Source organism: Phoca vitulina, unplaced genomic scaffold (genome assembly GCF_004348235.1).
Source record: "Phoca vitulina isolate PV1807 unplaced genomic scaffold, GSC_HSeal_1.0 scaffold40, whole genome shotgun sequence".
Lineage (NCBI taxonomy): Eukaryota > Metazoa > Chordata > Mammalia > Carnivora > Phocidae > Phoca > Phoca vitulina.
This window is the reverse complement of record NW_022589743.1, coordinates 23,346,300-23,364,577: the sequence shown is the minus strand read 5'-3', so window position 1 is coordinate 23,364,577 and position 18,278 is coordinate 23,346,300. Positions and strand designations below refer to the sequence as shown.

At 55.2% G+C, this 18,278-nt stretch overlaps 1 protein-coding gene across 1 annotated transcript in view; it reads right to left on the bottom strand.

Moving 5' to 3' along the window:
* Nucleotides 1-1,636: 1,636 nt before the first annotated feature.
* Nucleotides 1,637-18,278, bottom strand: part of NXN (nucleoredoxin) — a 149,797-nt gene continuing 133,155 nt past the window's right edge. Inside the window, exons 6-8 of the mRNA XM_032428742.1 lie at nucleotides 8,149-8,328; nucleotides 6,318-6,442; nucleotides 1,637-3,269 (exon numbers count right to left, since the gene is read on the bottom strand). Of these exons, the coding sequence (XP_032284633.1) occupies nucleotides 3,087-3,269; nucleotides 6,318-6,442; nucleotides 8,149-8,328 (488 nt within the window). The 3' untranslated portion in view covers nucleotides 1,637-3,086. The remainder of the gene's footprint in view (nucleotides 3,270-6,317; nucleotides 6,443-8,148; nucleotides 8,329-18,278) is intronic.

Here is an 18,278-nt window from a genome sequence, read left to right as displayed (position 1 = left end):
CACACACACACACACACGGCATTCTCCCTAAGCTGAGACACACACACGGTATTCTCCCTAAGCTGAGACACACACACACACGGTGTTTTCCCTAAGCTGATACCTGATTGGGTCCCGCTGATCTGATCTTGGACCATGGTTCTCTCTCTAGATCACTACAGAACTCCATTTGCTACCCTGGAACAAGGCTACCCTGGAACAAGGCGGCAGGAGGAGAGAACAGCTTTTTTGTGTCTTTAATTAGGCAAGAGGCAAAAACAAAGTCTGGCTGAAAACTACCACTTGAAGCTTGGCTGATGCCAAAACAGTACTGGCTCCCTGTGCTTGGAGAAGTGAGAGCCACTGGATTTGGGGGGACACTTAGAGATGATGGGTGGGTGGGCGGAGGCAGGCAGCCACCTCACTCCTGGAAAGGAAGCTTTGGTTGCGCCCTGGCATTCAGCGCTGCCCACTGTACATACCAATTCCAGACACATACCCTTTTTTCTTAACCAGATCTTTATTGTTGGGGACAGGTAAAAAAATCTCATCTCTGTTGTGAAAATGGGTAGAATCGGATCTGGAGGTCATTGTGGCGAGCACAAGATCTGGAACCCCAGGGTGGCATTTTTACAGCCCACCTTCCTGCCTCAACCTGCTGGGGCGCGGGTTTCCCTCGTTGCTGACGGAAGCCCTTGAAGAGATCACAGCCGGGGTTTTAACCTGCTTCCAATTAGTGACAAGAATTAAGGTATTCTGGAGCTGCTTAGTGGGAATTCGGAAGGTACCCACTTGGTCTGCATCAAGAACCTTTAGGATCTCTGGCACCACTGAGACAGGGTGTTGCTGGCACTGGTGAAGTGCTCCTCCCCCAGCGTTGCCCCTCAAAGCCGCCATATAAACCTAAAGCTTTTTTGTAGTAAACCTTCCCACTGATCCTAAGCTACACACTCACTCTCAGAGGGGAATTCTGGTGGCAGGGAGCCCGTTGCCCTTAGTGGCAAGTAGTTCAGTCAGCGCCGTAAGGCCAGAGGACAATCACAGATGACCTAATTTTTCTGCCGCAGGGACTTACAGGGACCCCTCACTGGACTCTGTTCCTTCTGCACCAGAAGAGGAGTAGTTGCTGAGAGAGACCACTTTTTCTCCAAGGCTATCATGATATGGGACACAGGCAGAAATCCAAAGAAACCCATCTTCCAAGTGAGGTGGAGCTCACCTTGTCCCCGCATCCACCGCACACCCAGAGGAGACACAGGCAGGGTTTCCAGAGAAGCCCCTAGCCCAGGCTGGAGCTAGGGCTGAGGGTCTCCAGCTATTGCCCGTTCTTCACAGGGACACCTGCGTGGGATTCCTCGTTTCTGCAACTGGCCTCCTTGGGCTTCAGAGCACTTGTTCCCCTGTGGGGAGGGAATGAGTGCCAGTGTCCACAAGGAGGCCTGTGACCGGAGAATCCACCCTCCGCCAGCACAAGTGGAACCAGGAGAGATGGCAGCCAGAGCTCCCGCAGGGATCTGCCTCTGGTGCTCTAAGCCAAAGGAACTCCTCGGCTTCAGGCGACCAGTTCTCGATAATTCTGGAACACAGCTACTAAGGTATCCAAAGAAAGTCAAGAGGATCTTGTATGCTCCCCCCCAACCCCCTCCCCAGAGCCCAGCACTACAAGCAAAAAGATCTGTTATTAAGCACAGGAAAGGCCAAGTCGTTGATGATGTCCAGAGTTGCCTGCTTTATTTCTTACTAGGTGATTGCATTTCAGGCTTGCGCCATCAAGTAACTGTCTAATTACCAACTAACTTTGTGCCTCTGAACTACTCAACAATCCAATTCAGCAAGGAGCAGTGGTGTCGACAGCTGGTGGGGGGCCGGGTTTTCCAAATCGGTGATCTTGGCTGACAAGTGGAGCCAAGGGTAAGGCCTGTGACCGTATGAAAGACCCTAACGCCTGGTCGAGAGAGGCCCAAACCCTGTGAACCCCTAGGCAAAGCCCTCCACCCCAAGTGCCAAGGACACAACTGTTATTTTTCTTCTGTGAGAGCCAAGCTACTGGAGCCTAGCCGAGTGGATCCAAGGCCTACTTTTAGTGGACACGTCCTCTGCTCCCACTGCCACCCTATGACACAGCTCCTTGTGCAGGTTCTTAGGGAAAAGCTAAGCTTCTGGTAATTTCTTGTCTCTTTTTAGTTCTTTGAAAAGAAAAGAGGGATGACGGGTAACCAAAGGCGGACACCGGCACCTGGGCAGAGCCGCAGTGGCCCCAGGCCCAGAGCTGGGCCGAGTCAGAGGTCTGCGCTCTCCTCTAAGGACACAGGGCTGGGTGCCTCTCGGGAAGCTGTCCAAGGGGCAAGAATTTATGAATAAAATTCCAAGACGGTAGAGGCTGTTCGGACGAGAAGGCAGAAACTTGGAGAAGGTAAGATCCAGGAAGAAAGACGTAAGGAAAACACGAGCAGCTCTTTCTTATCACGTGGTAGGAGCTCGGAGGAAGCAGTTACTACACGGATCGTTACCAGAGCTAGTCCTTTTCTCCCCAAGAAGGAGCACGAGCTTCCTTCGCGATCTTGCGATCCCCTGGCCCGAGAACGGGCTGCCAAGCCGGTGTTGTTCCCTCACACCGAGAGAGACGGACTCACTTAGGACAAAGGCCGTTCCCGTCAGCAGCTCCGAGCGGAGGCTTCGCGAGCCCGAGGCCCTTTCCCTGCTCCACCGGCACGTACGGACGTGCGTCACTGCGTCACTGCGCTGGCCTGGGCCCTGCGTGCCGTGCGGACGCCGGGGGCGGGGCCAGAGCGCCGGGGCGCTGTCCCTTCACGCTCGCTCAGCGCAGGACCAGCAGGTACGTACTTCACCGAGAGCCAGTGACGGGGAGCGCGCTGGTCCCGAGCAGGGTCTCCAGACACGGCGGGTTCTTGTGCTGCGGAGAGGCTGTGCACCTTAGGGTGCTGGCTGAGGAGTTAATGCAGAAAACAAGGCACCACAGAGAGGTTGGACACTTGGGTTGTGTGATTCGGGACACGCTGGAAAAGTCCAAGGGTGGAGGGAAGGAAGGGGAGGAGGAAGAGGAGAAGACCGAGTTTTAAATAACGTCTCCTGAGGCTGGAGCCCCCCTAGATGGGCTCTGGTTTGAGCTTTTCTGCTAGGAAGTCATTCACAAAGGCCTCCACAATGGCGGGGGTGATCTCCTCCACGTCCATCACGTACTTGGCCCGGGCCGACATGTCCAGAATGGTGAGCAAAGGGGCAGCCTCGGGCAGGTTGGTGTAATCGCGCAGGGAGTCAGTCATGTCATCCTGGAAGTCACCAGAGGGAGAGAACACGAGTAAGTCTTCCAGAAAGAGGGTAGAGAGTCCGCCCCCCCCCCCCCCCCCCCACAGGGGGGGGAGCGCCCCCCCCCCCCCCCCCCCCCCCGACGGCATGGAAAGCCGCCACTCCAGTGCCCCGAAGAGTGGGTGGCCCTCCGGGAAAGACGGGCTCTCAGAACAGGGAGCAGTGGACTCGACCCTGCCTTGGAGAATTCTCTCTGCCTCTCCCCAGACCACCAGACAAGTCCTCTTTCTTCATTAGCACAAAAGCAACTTCAACGTGTCCTCTGCTGGCTAACAATGTGTTGTCCTTTAATGACTTCCTTTTGCCGTTACCTCTCAATTATTTGCAGCCCCACTGTGGATGTCTGAGGCCAGTCTGGACTTCCAGCTCTGGAATGATGTGAACAGAAACGGCTCACTGTCCCCACCCAGCCCCCCGAGGTTCAGGGGGGCAGGAGCTGCACAGTCAGTTCAGAAGACAGGGCTCCTGAAGCTTCCACAGGGGCCTGTACTGATCATACATTCCCACGGACTGTCCAGGTGAATTTCCCTTATTAAGGATAAAAGCAAACCCAGAAATCCAAAGACTAGTGGAAGAGTTTGTAAGGGAGCAACGATCTGAGATTACCTTTCAGGCTACCGCCCCCCATTTGGTAGAGAGCAGGAAACGGACTCCATACACCCACCCCGAGGCTAGGTCACTATAAAACACACGCAGCCTTCTGAACTGGATGAAGACCCAAGTGCCTCTGCACAGGAAGGGCTTGGGGCAGTCCTGGCCTTAAATGCTGGCGAGCAGGAGGCACGAAATCTACCACTCACTGGTTTCTCAGACAAAAACAACACATTCCTTTCTCAAAGGGCAGATCTTTAGGCAGATGATTAGAAACGGCATGCACTTCCAGCAATGATGGGTGATTCAGCATCTCTGGCGCTGTTGACCCCACCCAGGCCCTCCATGTGGGTTAATAAACGATCTTCGTAATAAAGCAGAGGGGAGGCACCTGGACGACTACGACTGTACATCGAATTCCCATTAGGAGGCCTGAGCCAAGCTGAGCACAGTGCTGGGCCCCTCCCCTCTCCCTCGGAGCAAACCACAGGGAGATGAATTTTAATGTCTACTAAGGCTTCAGATGGGATGACATCTGCCTGTCTGAGCAGGAGGGATCACGACAAACACCCTTAGCCCTGCGAGGAGTGGGAGAGGGCCAGAGTCCTGGCTCAAAGGTGCCCCGCCAGTGCTCGATGACCCACCACCCCGTGCCCATCCCCTTCCATGCCACCTGGCTTCTGAGCATGAGGCCAGAGAATTGGACCAAGAGAGCTGCCAAGGTCAGGAGCCCAGGTGAAGTGCACAGGAAGGACAGGACAGCCAGGCGAGGAGCTGGACAGGGATGACTCTGTCAGACCCTCCTCTGTCCTGGTGTAGGCATCCTGCCCCTGGGGCCTGGCCACCTGCCAGACCACGTGGACAGAGGAGTGAGAACACTACTTGTGGAGTCCCACTGACCTCACGTTCAGTCTTCTGCACCCCCTACTTAACGTGTGGCTTTGATAAGTCACTTCTGGGAGCCCAGGCCTTGTCCCCTGTGAAATGGATTCAAGAACGGCTCGCATGGGGCAGGTGCTAGCCAGCAGGTGAGCCAGCAAGGACTCACAGCCCAGCCGACCGACCAGAGCTGGGACCAGACCTGGGAGCTGTCTGGCTCTCTCCAAGCCTCGCTCTCCTCATCTGTGAAACAGAATGACGCCATTCCCAGTCTGAGAGGTGAGCAAATGGGAGGGTGCCGGGCTCGCTCCGCTTGCTGCCTGGTGCATAGAAGACCTGCAAATGTGCCTTTTCAGCCACATTCCTAATGCACTTACTGGAACTCCCCAGCCCCACCCCTGCCCCTGGCTGGGCCCCTTCTGTTCCACACCCATCTTTTCTCTCACAGCCATTTGAAAGGGGTTAGAGTTTAATATATTCAGAGCGGCTTCCATTTGTGCTTTGTGTGGAGCGGGCTTGTATAGCCCCAAGGCAGGGCCCTGTGAACCTGCTTTGTTCCCTCCACCCCACAGCAGAGCAGGGTGACTTCAGCTGCCTGCGAGGGGCCCAAAGGGCCCGGCAGGGCTTAGCAGGAGTGGCTATTGAAGAGGTGATGAATGGGTGGTCGTTCAGGGTGTCTGGCCGCGCTGCCTCTCGGGGGAACCAAATAGCACAGCATGAAGTGAGTGCAGGGCTCTGACCAACTGGGGATGCCGATGGGTAGAAACAGGGCAGGGGGCTTCCAAAAGTGTGTCTGTCAATAACCAGCTTCTGGCCGGCGCCCGGGGGTGGGGGGGTGGCGGAGCATGCGTGGACGGGCTTCCTGGGGGTGGGGACTGAGCCAGAGTGGCGACAGCCATCTTGCAGGGATCCCCGCGTCAGCAGGACAGAGGCTCCTGCACCTGTGGGAGGCGGCCCCAGCTGAGCGCCCGGCCTTCTCACCCTGTGGGAATTCCTCTGTGCATGTCCATCCCAGCTGGAGGCCTTCAAGGGACAGGCCTGGGGTGAAAAGAGATTGGGACAGCAGCAGTGTCCAACCTCAGCACTCTCTCCGGGGCCGGCTGGGGACATGCAGGTCTGAGCTGTGGATGCCTGCCATGGGAAGAGCCCGCTTTGCAGGCCAGGGCCGAGGGACTAGCCAAGCAGACGCTTTGTAAAGCATCCAGGGCCTGGTCTGCACCCAGCCAGGAGGGAGGGAGTGCTGATGACCATCTCTGTGGCTGCCACTCTTCCTAGCAGCCTGGGGGGGGTAGAGGTGCAAGAGGCAGCCCCTTCCCGGGAGGGCACCCTGCGGCTCTGAGTGGCAAACAAGGGAGGAATGTACAGCAGCGACACGAAATGGTTTTCCGTGCGGGATGACACACCTTTTCATGCCACACCTGTCTGTGGGTTCTCCACCCCAGATCCTGGGGCTCCTTCAAACGTCCCCTAGAGCCGCATCACTCCTGTCCCAAAAGTTGGCCCGCTGAGCAGCCAGCGGGCCAGGTCCCAGCGGCACTCACCTCCCCCGCCACAAAGAACAGAAGTGGCGCCTCCTCCTCTTTGGCTTTGTACTTGGCAATGATCTTCTCGGCTATTGGCTGGATCAGCTGCTTGGCTGCCTCAGACTCCCCATCATCCTCAGAATCTGTAATGGGGAGAGAGAGACACAAGAGGCACTGGTTTGTGGAGCAGATGGAGTGGCGCCCCCTGAGGGAGCTGGGTCCTGGGCCTGAAACGCCCATCTGGGCAGCCCCTGAATGGAAACCAGATTTCCCCTGGGACACAGGCCTCGCCTCCGGGGTACGGGAGGGTTGTGTCCGCGGCATGTGCGCACCACCGCACTGGGCTCCTCCCCGAGTGTCATTAATACCCCAGGTGCCACGATTCTTTCTACCGAATTCTGCACAAACTGGCCTTGGAAGCTGAGCTTCCTCGAAGCCAGGACCTGAGGCCCTTGTAGTTTTTCTCTCAATCACAGAGCCACAGAATGACCTCGCATCTGACTTCCTACTGAAAATGGCAAAAGGGGTGGTGGCGGGGGGTCAGGACTGCAGTCCCGTCAGCAGCTTTGTGGCAGTGGGGTGACACCGGGACCCCTGGAAAGCCAACTTCACAGCTGGCCGGACTCGCCTGGGAGGGGATGGACTGCCTGACCGGGTGCCCCAGAGCCCCCTTTAGTCATTTCTTGCCTCCAGTGAAAGAGCAGCGTGGGGGAGTCACACCCCGGGGCCCTGGGCATCACTCCTGCAGGACCCTGTAACCCAGAACAAGAACAACTGCCCAGGCGTCAAAGCGGGGAAGGGGAGGCAGGCAGCAGGATTTTCACCCAGCAATGCCCCACTGCCCCAGGGGCCCGCAGCATGCAGACGCGGCAGGACGTATTCCTGATCCACATCTAACCCGCTCTGCGATGCTGGGAACTCGCTTTGCCTCTCTGGGACCTCCTTACCAACATCTACAGAGGGCCAGTGAGATGCAACTGTCCCCCAGTTCAGGACTGTTTCCCAGAGGCCCCGGGATGTGGCTGTGTGAGCCAGCGGCCAGCAGCAAAGCCCTGAGGACAAGGACTCCCCAAGGCCATCTTTCCCCAGGAGACCTCTGATCTCCGAGCACAGGGACCGGCGTGCAAGTCAGTTTGTGTAAGAATTCCCATGAGCCTGCATATTGGCACCCCTCGTGGAGGCCCCCACACCAGACTTCCAGAGCATCTCCCTCACCAACCCCATCAGTCTAAGTGGGTATGGTGGCATCTCAGCCATGGTCCTAGAACCCCAAACTATTTTGAGCTGGAGCTGAGTAACACGTCCCAAGGCAGAAGGTGAGGTGGCCCTTGGCCAGTAGTCATTCCGTTTGCAAAAGGAACAGGGGTCATCCCACAGGGCTGCAGGGAGCCTGGAGTGGACGTTCTGGTGTCTTCCTGCCCTGCAGAGCAGTCACCCACTGAGCAGAGAGCGGGCCGACTGAGAGGGGCACCTGGCCACAAGAGATGCTGCCCTGAGGCTGGGAGCGGGGGGCCTTTGCTCAAGGGGGCCTGGCCCCTGCAGCTGCTGTGCTCGCTGCCCGCCTCCTTCCAACAATGGGTCTGGTCGTGGGGGCCGGGCTCCCGCCTGACCTATTCTTCCCAGCTGGCAGTCCAGGAAGGCAAGCACAGCGGCAGCTCCCAGAACCCCTCCCGCAGGGGCAGAGCCATGAATAAATCATTGGGGTCAAAAGCAAGGCTGCTGGGAGAGACAAAGGCCCAGGCTTGGCATTGTTGGTGACAGAAAGAAGCTGCAGGGACGGACATCCCCCCCCACACACGTGAGGTCTGTGGCGTCCAGCCCACCCTGGGGCTCCTGCCGGGCTTCCTACCTACAAACAGGACGAGGCAGGGGCCCTCGTTGAGCTGCACGGCGTTGGAGTCGGAGAGCTCCAGCACGGGCTTGGGGTGCCACGGGAACTCCCTGCAGTCCTCATCGTTCAGCACCTCCACACGTCCCTGCCGCGTGATCACCTCCCCCTGGGGGTCCAGCACGATGAGGGTGGGGATCCCTGCAAGGGAGAGAGAGCTCGCTTGAGAGTCGGGAGGTGCTAGGCCGGATTCCAGGCTCAGCCACTGAACAGCCACAGGACTCCCTTGCCACTTCTACAGGGAAGCCGGCAACTCACTTCCCCTCTCCAGGCCTCAGCGTCCTGCAATGTGGTGAATGCACGACAGTTCCCTCCTTCTCCCACTTTGTAAAGATCAATGAGGTGGTGCATTTAAAGAACTTAGCACAGGGTCTTGGCACATAGAAGCACTTAGTAAATCCTCAAGAGATCTCAAAGAAGCAGAAGACACCCCTGCCACCTGCAGGGGACCTAAAACCTAACCGACGTGGTGTGAAAACACCCTCCCAAGCCAGCACAGGTCAACCCAGGCAGTGGGCGTCCACACACAGGCAGGCCACCCCGCCAATGGGAGCAAAGGGGCCAGAGGAGGGGAGGAGCCTGGGGCAGGGGCTGCACACAACGGGACAGCTGGCTGCCAGTGAGCCCGCAACCCCACCCCCATCTCCAGCCCTGCTGCCTGGGGAGGTTCTAGTACCCGCTCTGAGGGGGACAGTCCCTGGACGGAGCACGCTGACTTTAGAGTCCGGGACTGGAGTAAGAAATGCGACACAGAACTCTGGGCAACCCACACACATCCCCAACCATAAAGCTCCAAGTGAAAAACCAGAGAAAACCCCATCCTGGGTTACAGTGGCATTTGGGATTTCTACCTCCTTGCTCTTTGTACCCCATTGCCCGCTGTCTCTCCCCCAGCCAGGGTCCCCCCTACCAACCACAACCCTCAGCCACGGCTCTGCCCTTTTGGAGACACTTGTCCAAAGCAGCAGCTCCCCTGCCCCCAACCCCCCCTGCCCCACCCCCAACCAGCCACCTCTCCTCTGGAGCTGACCAGAGCTTTAATTTTATATGGGCCAGTGAAAGCCACAGCAATTTAATATTTATAGATTCCAAAGTATTCAGTGATAATTTGCTCCACTGACATTTCACTTCTCTGTGGGGGGGTGGGGGAGGGGACAGGTGTCGAGGCACCAGGAAAACGGCTCTAGTGTTTTGTAACCTGGCGCGGCTGCTGGCGCAGCAGGCATGCCGTGGTGGGCCTGTCTTCAGAAGGACTTAAACAAGTCCATTATGTTCACACCTATTAGAAGGAAGGGGCTTGGCATGTCTGAGAACACGTCCAGAGAGAAACGGGCTCCGGAGAACTGTCATTCCCACTGCATCATGTACAGACGCGTGCAGCCAGGGCTCCTGGGGGCTTTTAGGACATTCTCAGGGCCGGCCAGGCCTCCTGAGTTGTGTGTCACACAGAGCACAAGAGACTTGGGGCGTTTCCAGCCTCATCCTTAGAGCTGCATGCCAGCCTCCAGAGTCTGCGCTCCCCATCCCCGAGGATGCAGCTGGGTGCCGCGACAGGCCAGCCGGCTGTGGGCCAGTGCCTCCCGTCGCCGTGCCCCATCTCAAATTTGCTTTGGCGAAGTCCTTTCATCAGAGCTGCTGTTCTTCTGACACTGGGCAAGTCAAAGCGTGGGGTTAAAGCGGGGCCTGCCCACGGCTACGATTAGACAGAGCAGTTGGCCTGTTTGTAGCCCAGACGTGGGATGCTGAGTTGGTCTGTGGAGGACGAGCAGGCCGAGGACAGAGAAGGGAAGAAAAGCAAAACCTGCAGGCAAAGAAACCCACTTGGTTTCTGGTTTGGTGCCTCAGTTTCTCCAAGGGACTCCTTTCTAAGGGGGCTTCTTGCTTACCGTGGCTGCAGCCTCTCTGAAGTCCTTGCTGGTGGGGACCGGCAGGACAGGGACATGGAGCACCCAGCTGGCTGCTGAGGGGGCCTCAGCTGATTCCACCAAGGAATAGCACCCTTGGGCCTTGGCTCTCCCCAGCCCTTCCCCACAGCTGCACAAAAGCAAAGTCCCCACCCGTATCTGTGCTCTGAGTGCCAAAGCCCACGTCGAAGAGCCCAAGAGAACAAGGTGTGTGTGCCTGTGGTGCAGGAACAGAAAGCAAGTGGGTACAATAAGCCCAGTCAGGCAACAGCCCGGAGAAGCCCCTCTCAGGCACGTGCCCTGGGCCAGGCCCCCTTGCCAGCACCCAGTCTTGGCTTGGCTTGGCCCTAGAGCCCTAAGCGTGTGTGCTTTCGTCCAGGGATGAGCTGCAGGAAGAACAGGAGCGCCGTGTCTCCTCACATCTGCCCGGTGCTGGCACGGCCACGCTACTTCCTTACTCCCCATAACAGATGGCCTCAGATGGCTAAGTCACCCACCTAAGGTCATCGGGCCGCAAGTGGCCATGTGGAGACAGGAGCCCTGGTCTGCCTGTTGTTTTTCAACCCGGCCAGTGCGGATGGGGGCTCTCGCAAGTAGGGCAAGTAGGCGAGGGAAGGCCCCCTGCATCCACAGCTTTCTGCACTTCCTCCTCTTCCTCCTCAAGGCCACGTGGAGGGAGGCTGGGGCTGCCACCCCTCTTCCCTCTCCTCCCCGCAGCAAGCATTCCCCGCTCCCCTCCCTTGAAGCAGGTTCCCCAAAGCAGAGCCTTCTAATGAGAAAATAGGGCAAAGCCTCTAATGGGAAACTGAAAGGGAATGGAAAATTTCTAATCGATGCCTTTGTACAAAGTAACTTCCACGCCGGCGAGGGGCTTCTCTGAAGGGAATGCAAAGGGAGCATCTCATCTCTGCCTGAGCTTGTCGGCTCCCAGCTGGGATGGCCGGGATGGCTGACGCAAAGTACAGGGAGAATTCTAAGGAAGACCCAGGCCTCCCCAACTTAACTTCTTGGAGCCTTATTTCCACAGCTGTCACAGGGGGGTGGAGACAGTCTCCTTCTCTTACTGGGTGTTGTGAGGAACGAACAAGATGACAAGTACAAAATGCTGAAAGCAGAGTATCTGGTGTACAGTGAGTACTCCATCAATACTAGCTCTTCTTTTAAAGAGGTTCATTATTATTAGTTTTGGTCATCCCTGGGTTATTTGGCTCATGGGAAGGCAGAGGTATAGAAGACTGGTGCCTTGGTCTAGTGAGAGGAACAGCAACCTCCGTGCTGGCTGGAGGAAGTTAGCTAAGGAAACAGAATGCAGAGACAATGTCAACGCCGCGGCGAGCGTTCTGGGAACTGTGTGACGTCTACCACGCGTGGGGTTGGCGTTATTTCACTCGCACCATCCCAAGCTTAACGCTCGGGGGAAGAACATAACATGCCCCCGCTCCTCGAGGGAGCTTCTGCCTCAAGCCCCCTGCCCTGGGGAGCTGGGCTGGACCACAAGCAGTGCCTAAGAGTCCCCTTCACAGTCTCCCTCGAAACCTGCAGAAGAAAGGGCAAGGCCGAAAAGCCTGCTCCCAACAGTTTCCTCCTGGGAGGAGCCTATCTGTGAGTCTTTAAAACAGTCTCAAAGCCATGTGTCCTGAGCCTGTCCTACAGGTAGTGGGGGGGCTTTTCTGCTGCCGGGGAGGAGGAGGTTTCGAAGGAGGTGGCAGTGGTGGGGACTGCGGCCGGGAAGCGCCGTCATACAGCACTCTGGGCTGCCAGACAGCAGCTGGGCAGGGCTGTCACCCCGAGAGCTTTCTTTCTCTGCTTCTAGATGGCCACAGGATCTGAGGGGGCTGGCAGTCGTCACGCAAAGACTGCTGGGAGCTGGAAGAGAAATGGAGGAAAAGCAGCCCCTCAGCAGGAAGAGCAGGGGAGGGTGCATGGCAGGGCAACATGCGTGATCCCAGCGTGGGGACTGGAGCAAGGTGGAAACGATTTGTAATATATCGTTAGGTAGGAAGTAGAGAATACCCAGCGCTGTGTGTACAATTACAGCTCTGGGTAAGTATGTATGCATGTGGACAGAGACCAAAAGGGACTCAAAACAGGAAAAACAAGTGTGGAGTAAGGCAGGAATGTGGGTGAGAGAGAGAGATTTTTCTTAAGCAGTGTTACGATAAATGTGTACTAGCTTAAACAGAAGTGGGGGGCAGTCGGGCGGGGACGCATACACAGCCATGCCTTGGCCACACTGCTTGCCACTTTCCCTTTGCACTCCCTGCTGGCTCCCCCAAACCAGCCCTTGCCTGGAGAGCTCAGGGAGGGAGAGGGCAGCTGGTCTGGGTGGCGAAACTCGGGAGAATTGCAAGGCAAGGTGCGGGGATGGCTCTGGCCTACTTGAACTTGGCCCACAAGCCCGTAAGCTGCTTGGACATGTGTCTGCGTCGGGAGGTACAAAGACATTTATGGCACCGTTCTTGTGATACAGAGAAACCAGACACAACCGAGTGTCCATCGACAGGGTAATAGCTACATAAACTGTGGTCCAGTCGCGCAGTGAAACCCTTTTCGGCACTGAAGAGAAATGAACCAGAGATCAGTATCAACAAGGAGAAATCTTGAACGTACAATGTTTAGTGAGAAAAGCAAGTTATAGAATGATATTACAGCATGTCAGCACTTAAGTATGCTTCTAGAAAACACACCCGGCACGACTATATATTATTCATGGATTCATACATATGCAGCAAAAATAAGAAAACCAATTATGGAGATACACATGAAACGGATGGTAGCATCTCCCCTGGGGGGTAGCATCTCCCCCGGGGCAAGGAGCAAAGCGCTACGGATGGGAAGCTCACCTTTGTCTGTGCTCACGCTCCCATCTGTTTAGATTTTAAACACCTGAAGCGAAACGGTCACTTCTAGGTGGTGGCCACAAGGGTGCTTGTTCTTATTCTTTGTCCTTTCTTATTTTTTCTTTTTTATGTTCTCTCAATTAAACGAGACACCCAGAATGGGACACTGAGACAGTGCCCAGCCTGCCCCACGGGGCCAGCCCTTCAAACACTGAGATCGGTCTATGAAACACACCGTCACTGGCCCCTCACCCCCCACAGATGGAAAAACACGATCTCCAGATGCTTTGTTTCTGCAGAAAATCAATAGGTTCTGCCTCAAATTCATTTTCTGACGGGGGCGGGAAAGAGAGTCAAGTTTGGGAAAGACAGAGGAGGATGGCTGGAATCGGAAGAGGAAGGAGGGAAAGGGAAGAGGAGAAGGAGAAAGATAAGGAGCAGGGAAAGAGGGAGACAGAGAAGCCGGAGAAGGAGATCCTGCAGCCCAGGGCCCTCATGCTACCGCCCCCTGGGCAGCCAGGCTGGAAGCACCATCCTGCTCCAGGGCTGTTCTCCTGGAGGTGGGGCCTGTGCATCTGTCCCTCTGTCCACTCTGTCCCCTACAGAGCCCTTAGGCTGTCTGCCCTCCCCAAAGGTTGGGGTCAGCAGAGGGGAGGGGATGAACAAAACGCTAGGGTCCCCAACCCAGGAGAGAAGGGGTGCTAAGCCTCCCTGCAAAGAATACGGTGTTCTGTGATAGCCAGGATTAGACAATTGCTAATGGGATTTGCCTTTTGCCAAGTGTGTCTAAACCCTTTTCTTAGAAAGGCATTTTTAAACAGCTTATAGGGCTGCAAACTCCCCAGTCTGCATAAAGCTATGGGAGTAGGGAGGCCGGGGGCTCAGAGTAAAAGGGCCGCTCCCGTGGGACGAAGGAAGGCCAGGGCCTCGGTGAGCCCAGGTGGCCCGGTGACGCTGCTGGATGGGCACCTCAAAACAAGGCATCTTATGCAAGGCGTCCTTCAGGATGCTGGGTGGTGCTCGGAATCCGGCGATGCTCTGGGTCCAGCTTCCAGGATGCTCGGGAGGATCCTGGGTCCTTTCCGCATTACCCATTTTCATCGGAGTTTGTCGGGATAACACAGGGAAGCTCTGTCCTCAGGTGCCTCAGTACACAAAGTGACCATGAGGTCAGGTTACTTGCTCGCTGTAAGGCACGGGCCAGGTGGAGGTGGCTCAGCTCGGGTGTGGGCAGGGGAAGGTACCTGGTGTGGCTGTGAAAGCACCTTCATCAGAAGCCTTCAGGAGGAATCGCGGAGCCCGGGGCACACAGAGAGCCAACCAGGGAGCGTGAGCTCTCCCAGACACAGCCCGGCAGGATATGCTGAAGACTGGATCCTCAAAACAGCAAGAACCCTCTACTGACCCTGCATACGTGTGGAGCGTGTATACACGGGGATATTGTAATATAATAAGAAATACATAACTGGTCTTCATCCCTAGTTCCTGGCTCCAAGCTCCCAAAACCCTTGTAATTTCCTGAGAGGAAGGGGTGAGAGGTACCTCCTGTTATAATATTTGATCTTTCAACATTTGATCTCAGATCCTGACACAAGAGCTTCTAAGACCCTTGGAATCTGGGAGTGATAAGTGTCTTTGTATGTTAGTGAGATGACCGGTGGCTGGGGGCCCCTAAATAGCTTCAGAAGGTGGGGGCTGGTGGCCAGAAAGGCCTGATTAGAAGGTTGGAACTTCCAGCCGGCCCCCCTGACCTCTGCCCTCTGGGGAAGGGAGAGAAGGACTGGAGGTTGAACTAATCCACAATGGCCAGTGATTTAATCAATTCTATCTTTGTAATGGAATCTCCAGAAAGACCCCTAACTGGTGGGGGCAGAGAGCCTCAGGGTGGTGAACACGTGGAGATGCTGGGAGGGTGGTGTGCCCAGAGGACATGGGGGCTCTGTGCCCCTTCCCACACACCTCAGCATCAGCTCCATCTGGCTCTTTCTGGCTTGTAGCCTTTACGATAAACTGATAATAGTAAATAAACTGCTTTCCTGAGTTCTGTGGGCCATTCCAGCAAAGTACTGAACCCAAGGAGGGGGTCATGGGAACCCATGATTTATGGCCAGTTGGTCAGAAGCATGGGAGGCCTGGACTTATGATTAATGTCTAAAGTGTGGGGGTTCTGGTGGGACTGAGTGCTAGATCTGTGGGATCCAACACTCACTCCATGTAGATGGTGTCAGAATTCAGTTGACTTGTAGGACACCCAGGTGGTGTCAGAGAACCCAGGAGGTGAGTGTCGGGGGGAGAAACCCTCACACACATTTGGTGTCAGAAGTGTTGTGAGTAGGTGCACCTGGCTGGCTCGGCTGGTGGAGGGTGCAACTCTTTTTATTTTAATATAGATTTTTAAAAATTTTATTTATTAGAGGGAGCGAGAGAGTGAACGAGCAGGGGGAGCGACAGAGGGAGAGGGAGAGACTCCCAAGCAGACTCTGCGCCGAGCACAGAGCCCGATGCAGGGCTCAATCTCACGACCTGAGCCAAAATCAAGAGTTAACTTAACTAACTGAGCCACCCAGGTGCTCTGTGTGCAACTCTTGATCTCAGGGTTGTGAATTTGAGTCCCATGTTAGGTGGAGATTACTTACAGATAAAATCTTAAAAAAAAAAAAAAAAAAAAAGTGCTGTGAATAAAAAAGAGCCCAGAATATCCAGACATACATATAAACACATCTGTTGAATGACTTTGGAAGTTGTAACCACAGAGTCACACAAAACTCAGAAATACTCTGAATTCAATCAAAAATAATTTTCAGAGTTCCATGATGCTATGATGAGTGTAGAAGAATAGACAGTTCCATCAAGGTCAAAGGTATCAGAGCTGGACTGGAGGCATTTAAATATCCTCAGATGCAAACAAAAGCAAAATCCAACCAAGGGACGGTACAGCCCGGCAAGGAGCAACCCGCTTCCAAGACTCAAGAGAAGCATTCAGAAATGATACCACACCAGGGACATGAACTACAAAGGGCTCCAAAGGCAAAGACCGTCCTAGGTGGAGGGCGAGGAGCCCGGATGCTGGACCCATGCAACCTCAGTGAGCCAGGAAGAGACTTCCTGCCACTCGGGTGCCGCACCCCACTATGCCCCCTGCTTCCCTGGGCCGCCTCCATCCCAGCTGGGGCACATGGCTCAAAGCCACGGTAGATGCCCAAGATATGGTGCCTGAAGCAAAGCCTGAATGAACAAGAAAGGAAAGAAAGGAACGAGGAAAGGAAGGAAAAGAACTCCTGGCTTGGCACCTACACGTCCCCACTCCTTGTCTTAAAGGAGCAGCCAATCCACGAGAAAAGAGTCAGCCTTTGGAACTACACATGGGAACGGGATACATGGCAAGAGACTGCACAAGCACGGGAGTCTGCAAGAGGACAGTTTGCTCCAGGAGGGAAGGCCCTGGGCAGGCAGGCCAGGAGAGATGGCAGGGCTGGGGAGGGGAGGGTGTGGACAGGGGAGCAGTAAGAAATGGGGCTGCAAAGGTGTTTGAGACCAGACTGCAGAGAGCCTTGGAAGCCAGGCCACAGCCATGAGGGCTTCTAGGCAGGGGATGAATCCCACTATCGGAGTCGATCTTCTGGAAGGTTCACTGGGAGCTGCTCTGCCATGTTGGTGCATCCAGCACACCGGGATGAAGGAGGAATACATGGTGCAGAGGAATGGAGGTGTTCTAGCTGTAATGGAATCCTCAGAAAACAGGGAGAAGAGCCTGGGACAAGCCTCCGTGAAGGAGATGTGGAAGGAGAAATCCAAGAAACAGCAGGGCAGGAAATAGCCAGCAGACGGGTTGATGTGGAAGGAGAGGGGGAAGGGAAAAGGATTTTAGGGGTAGCCCCAAGTGTCCAAAAACAAAAGCAAATGAAGCAAGAGGAGACCAGGGAGGTCACTGATTGCCAACATCCCTATTCATTCCTGTGAGACCTCATCCAGTTTTAGACTTGATCTACGGGGCAACTGGAGAATGCCAGATTTATATCTCAAGGCCCATCTCCCTCCCAGTTCCAGACCACTGAATCCACACCACCACTTGAGTGTCTAATGGGCATCTCAGACGCAACATGGTCAGAATTAAGCTACTGTTCAACTGAATTCCATATGGCTGCTGCCCACATGCCCCCCATCCAGCGCACGCAGCTCTCCCAGCTCCGCTAATGGGGACTGCCTCCTTCCAGCTGCTTGGGCAGGAAGCCGTGGAGGCGTCTCTGACTCTTCCTTTACTCTATGTCCCCCATCGGATCTGTCAAACTCTAAGACTCGACCCCAAATTCCATCAAGAACCAGCCATGTCTTGCCATCCCCACTGCCACTCTCCCTCCCTGAGCACCACCATCTTGTCCCTGGATGACTACAACCACGTCCCAATGCCTCTCCCCGCTTCTCAGCATAGCAACCAGTGGGATCCTGCCATTAGCTTACGGGACTCCTATGCCCAAACTCCCCAGTGCTGGCCCATTTCACTCGGTGGGCAAGCTGAAGTTTTATTAACAAAGGCCCTTAGGGGACCCTCTCTAGTCTTAACCCCCCCAAATTCCCCCTTGCTCATTCTGCTCCAGGTACACCATTCCATACGCATGTCAGGCATACTTCCGCCCCAGAGCCTTCGCGCTGGCTGCTCGCTCTGCCTGGAACTCTTCTCTCTCAGAGAACCACCAGGTACAATCTTTCATCATCTTCTCCATGGAGCTGGCCCTGGCCACCCTATTTAAAACTGTGATCCACACCTTGTCCTCCCAATGCCTTTACCTTGGTCTATTTTTTACCCACAGCACTCATAACTCAATACACCATGCACTTCATTTTTTAAAATTGTATTTACTGCCTGTCTCTGCAAGAATGTAAGCTCCATGAGGTCAGGAGCCTTTGCTTTTTTAGTTCACGAATGGATAAGCATCTGGCATCTTATATGCACATCACCACATTTTGTTAAGTTAAACATGAACAGGAGGCCAGCTGATGTTTGGGAAAAAGAGAGAGGAATGGTAGCTGTTAGGGATGGAATGTGGTACCCCCAAATTCATATTTGAAGCCCTAACCCCCAATGTATTTGGGGATGGACCTGTGAGGAGGCGATAAAGGTTAAGGAGATCATAAGGGCCCCTAACTAGATAGGGCTAGTGTCCTTATAACAAGAGGAAGAGACACCAGAGCACTCTCTCCACCATGTGAGGACACAGCAAGCAGGTGGCCATCTCCGAGCCAGAAAGCGAGCCCTCACTAGGAATTAAATCAGTCAGCACCCTGATTTTGGACGTCCCATCCTCATTTTTCTCTGAGAAATCAGTTTCAACTATTTAAAAGCCACGGT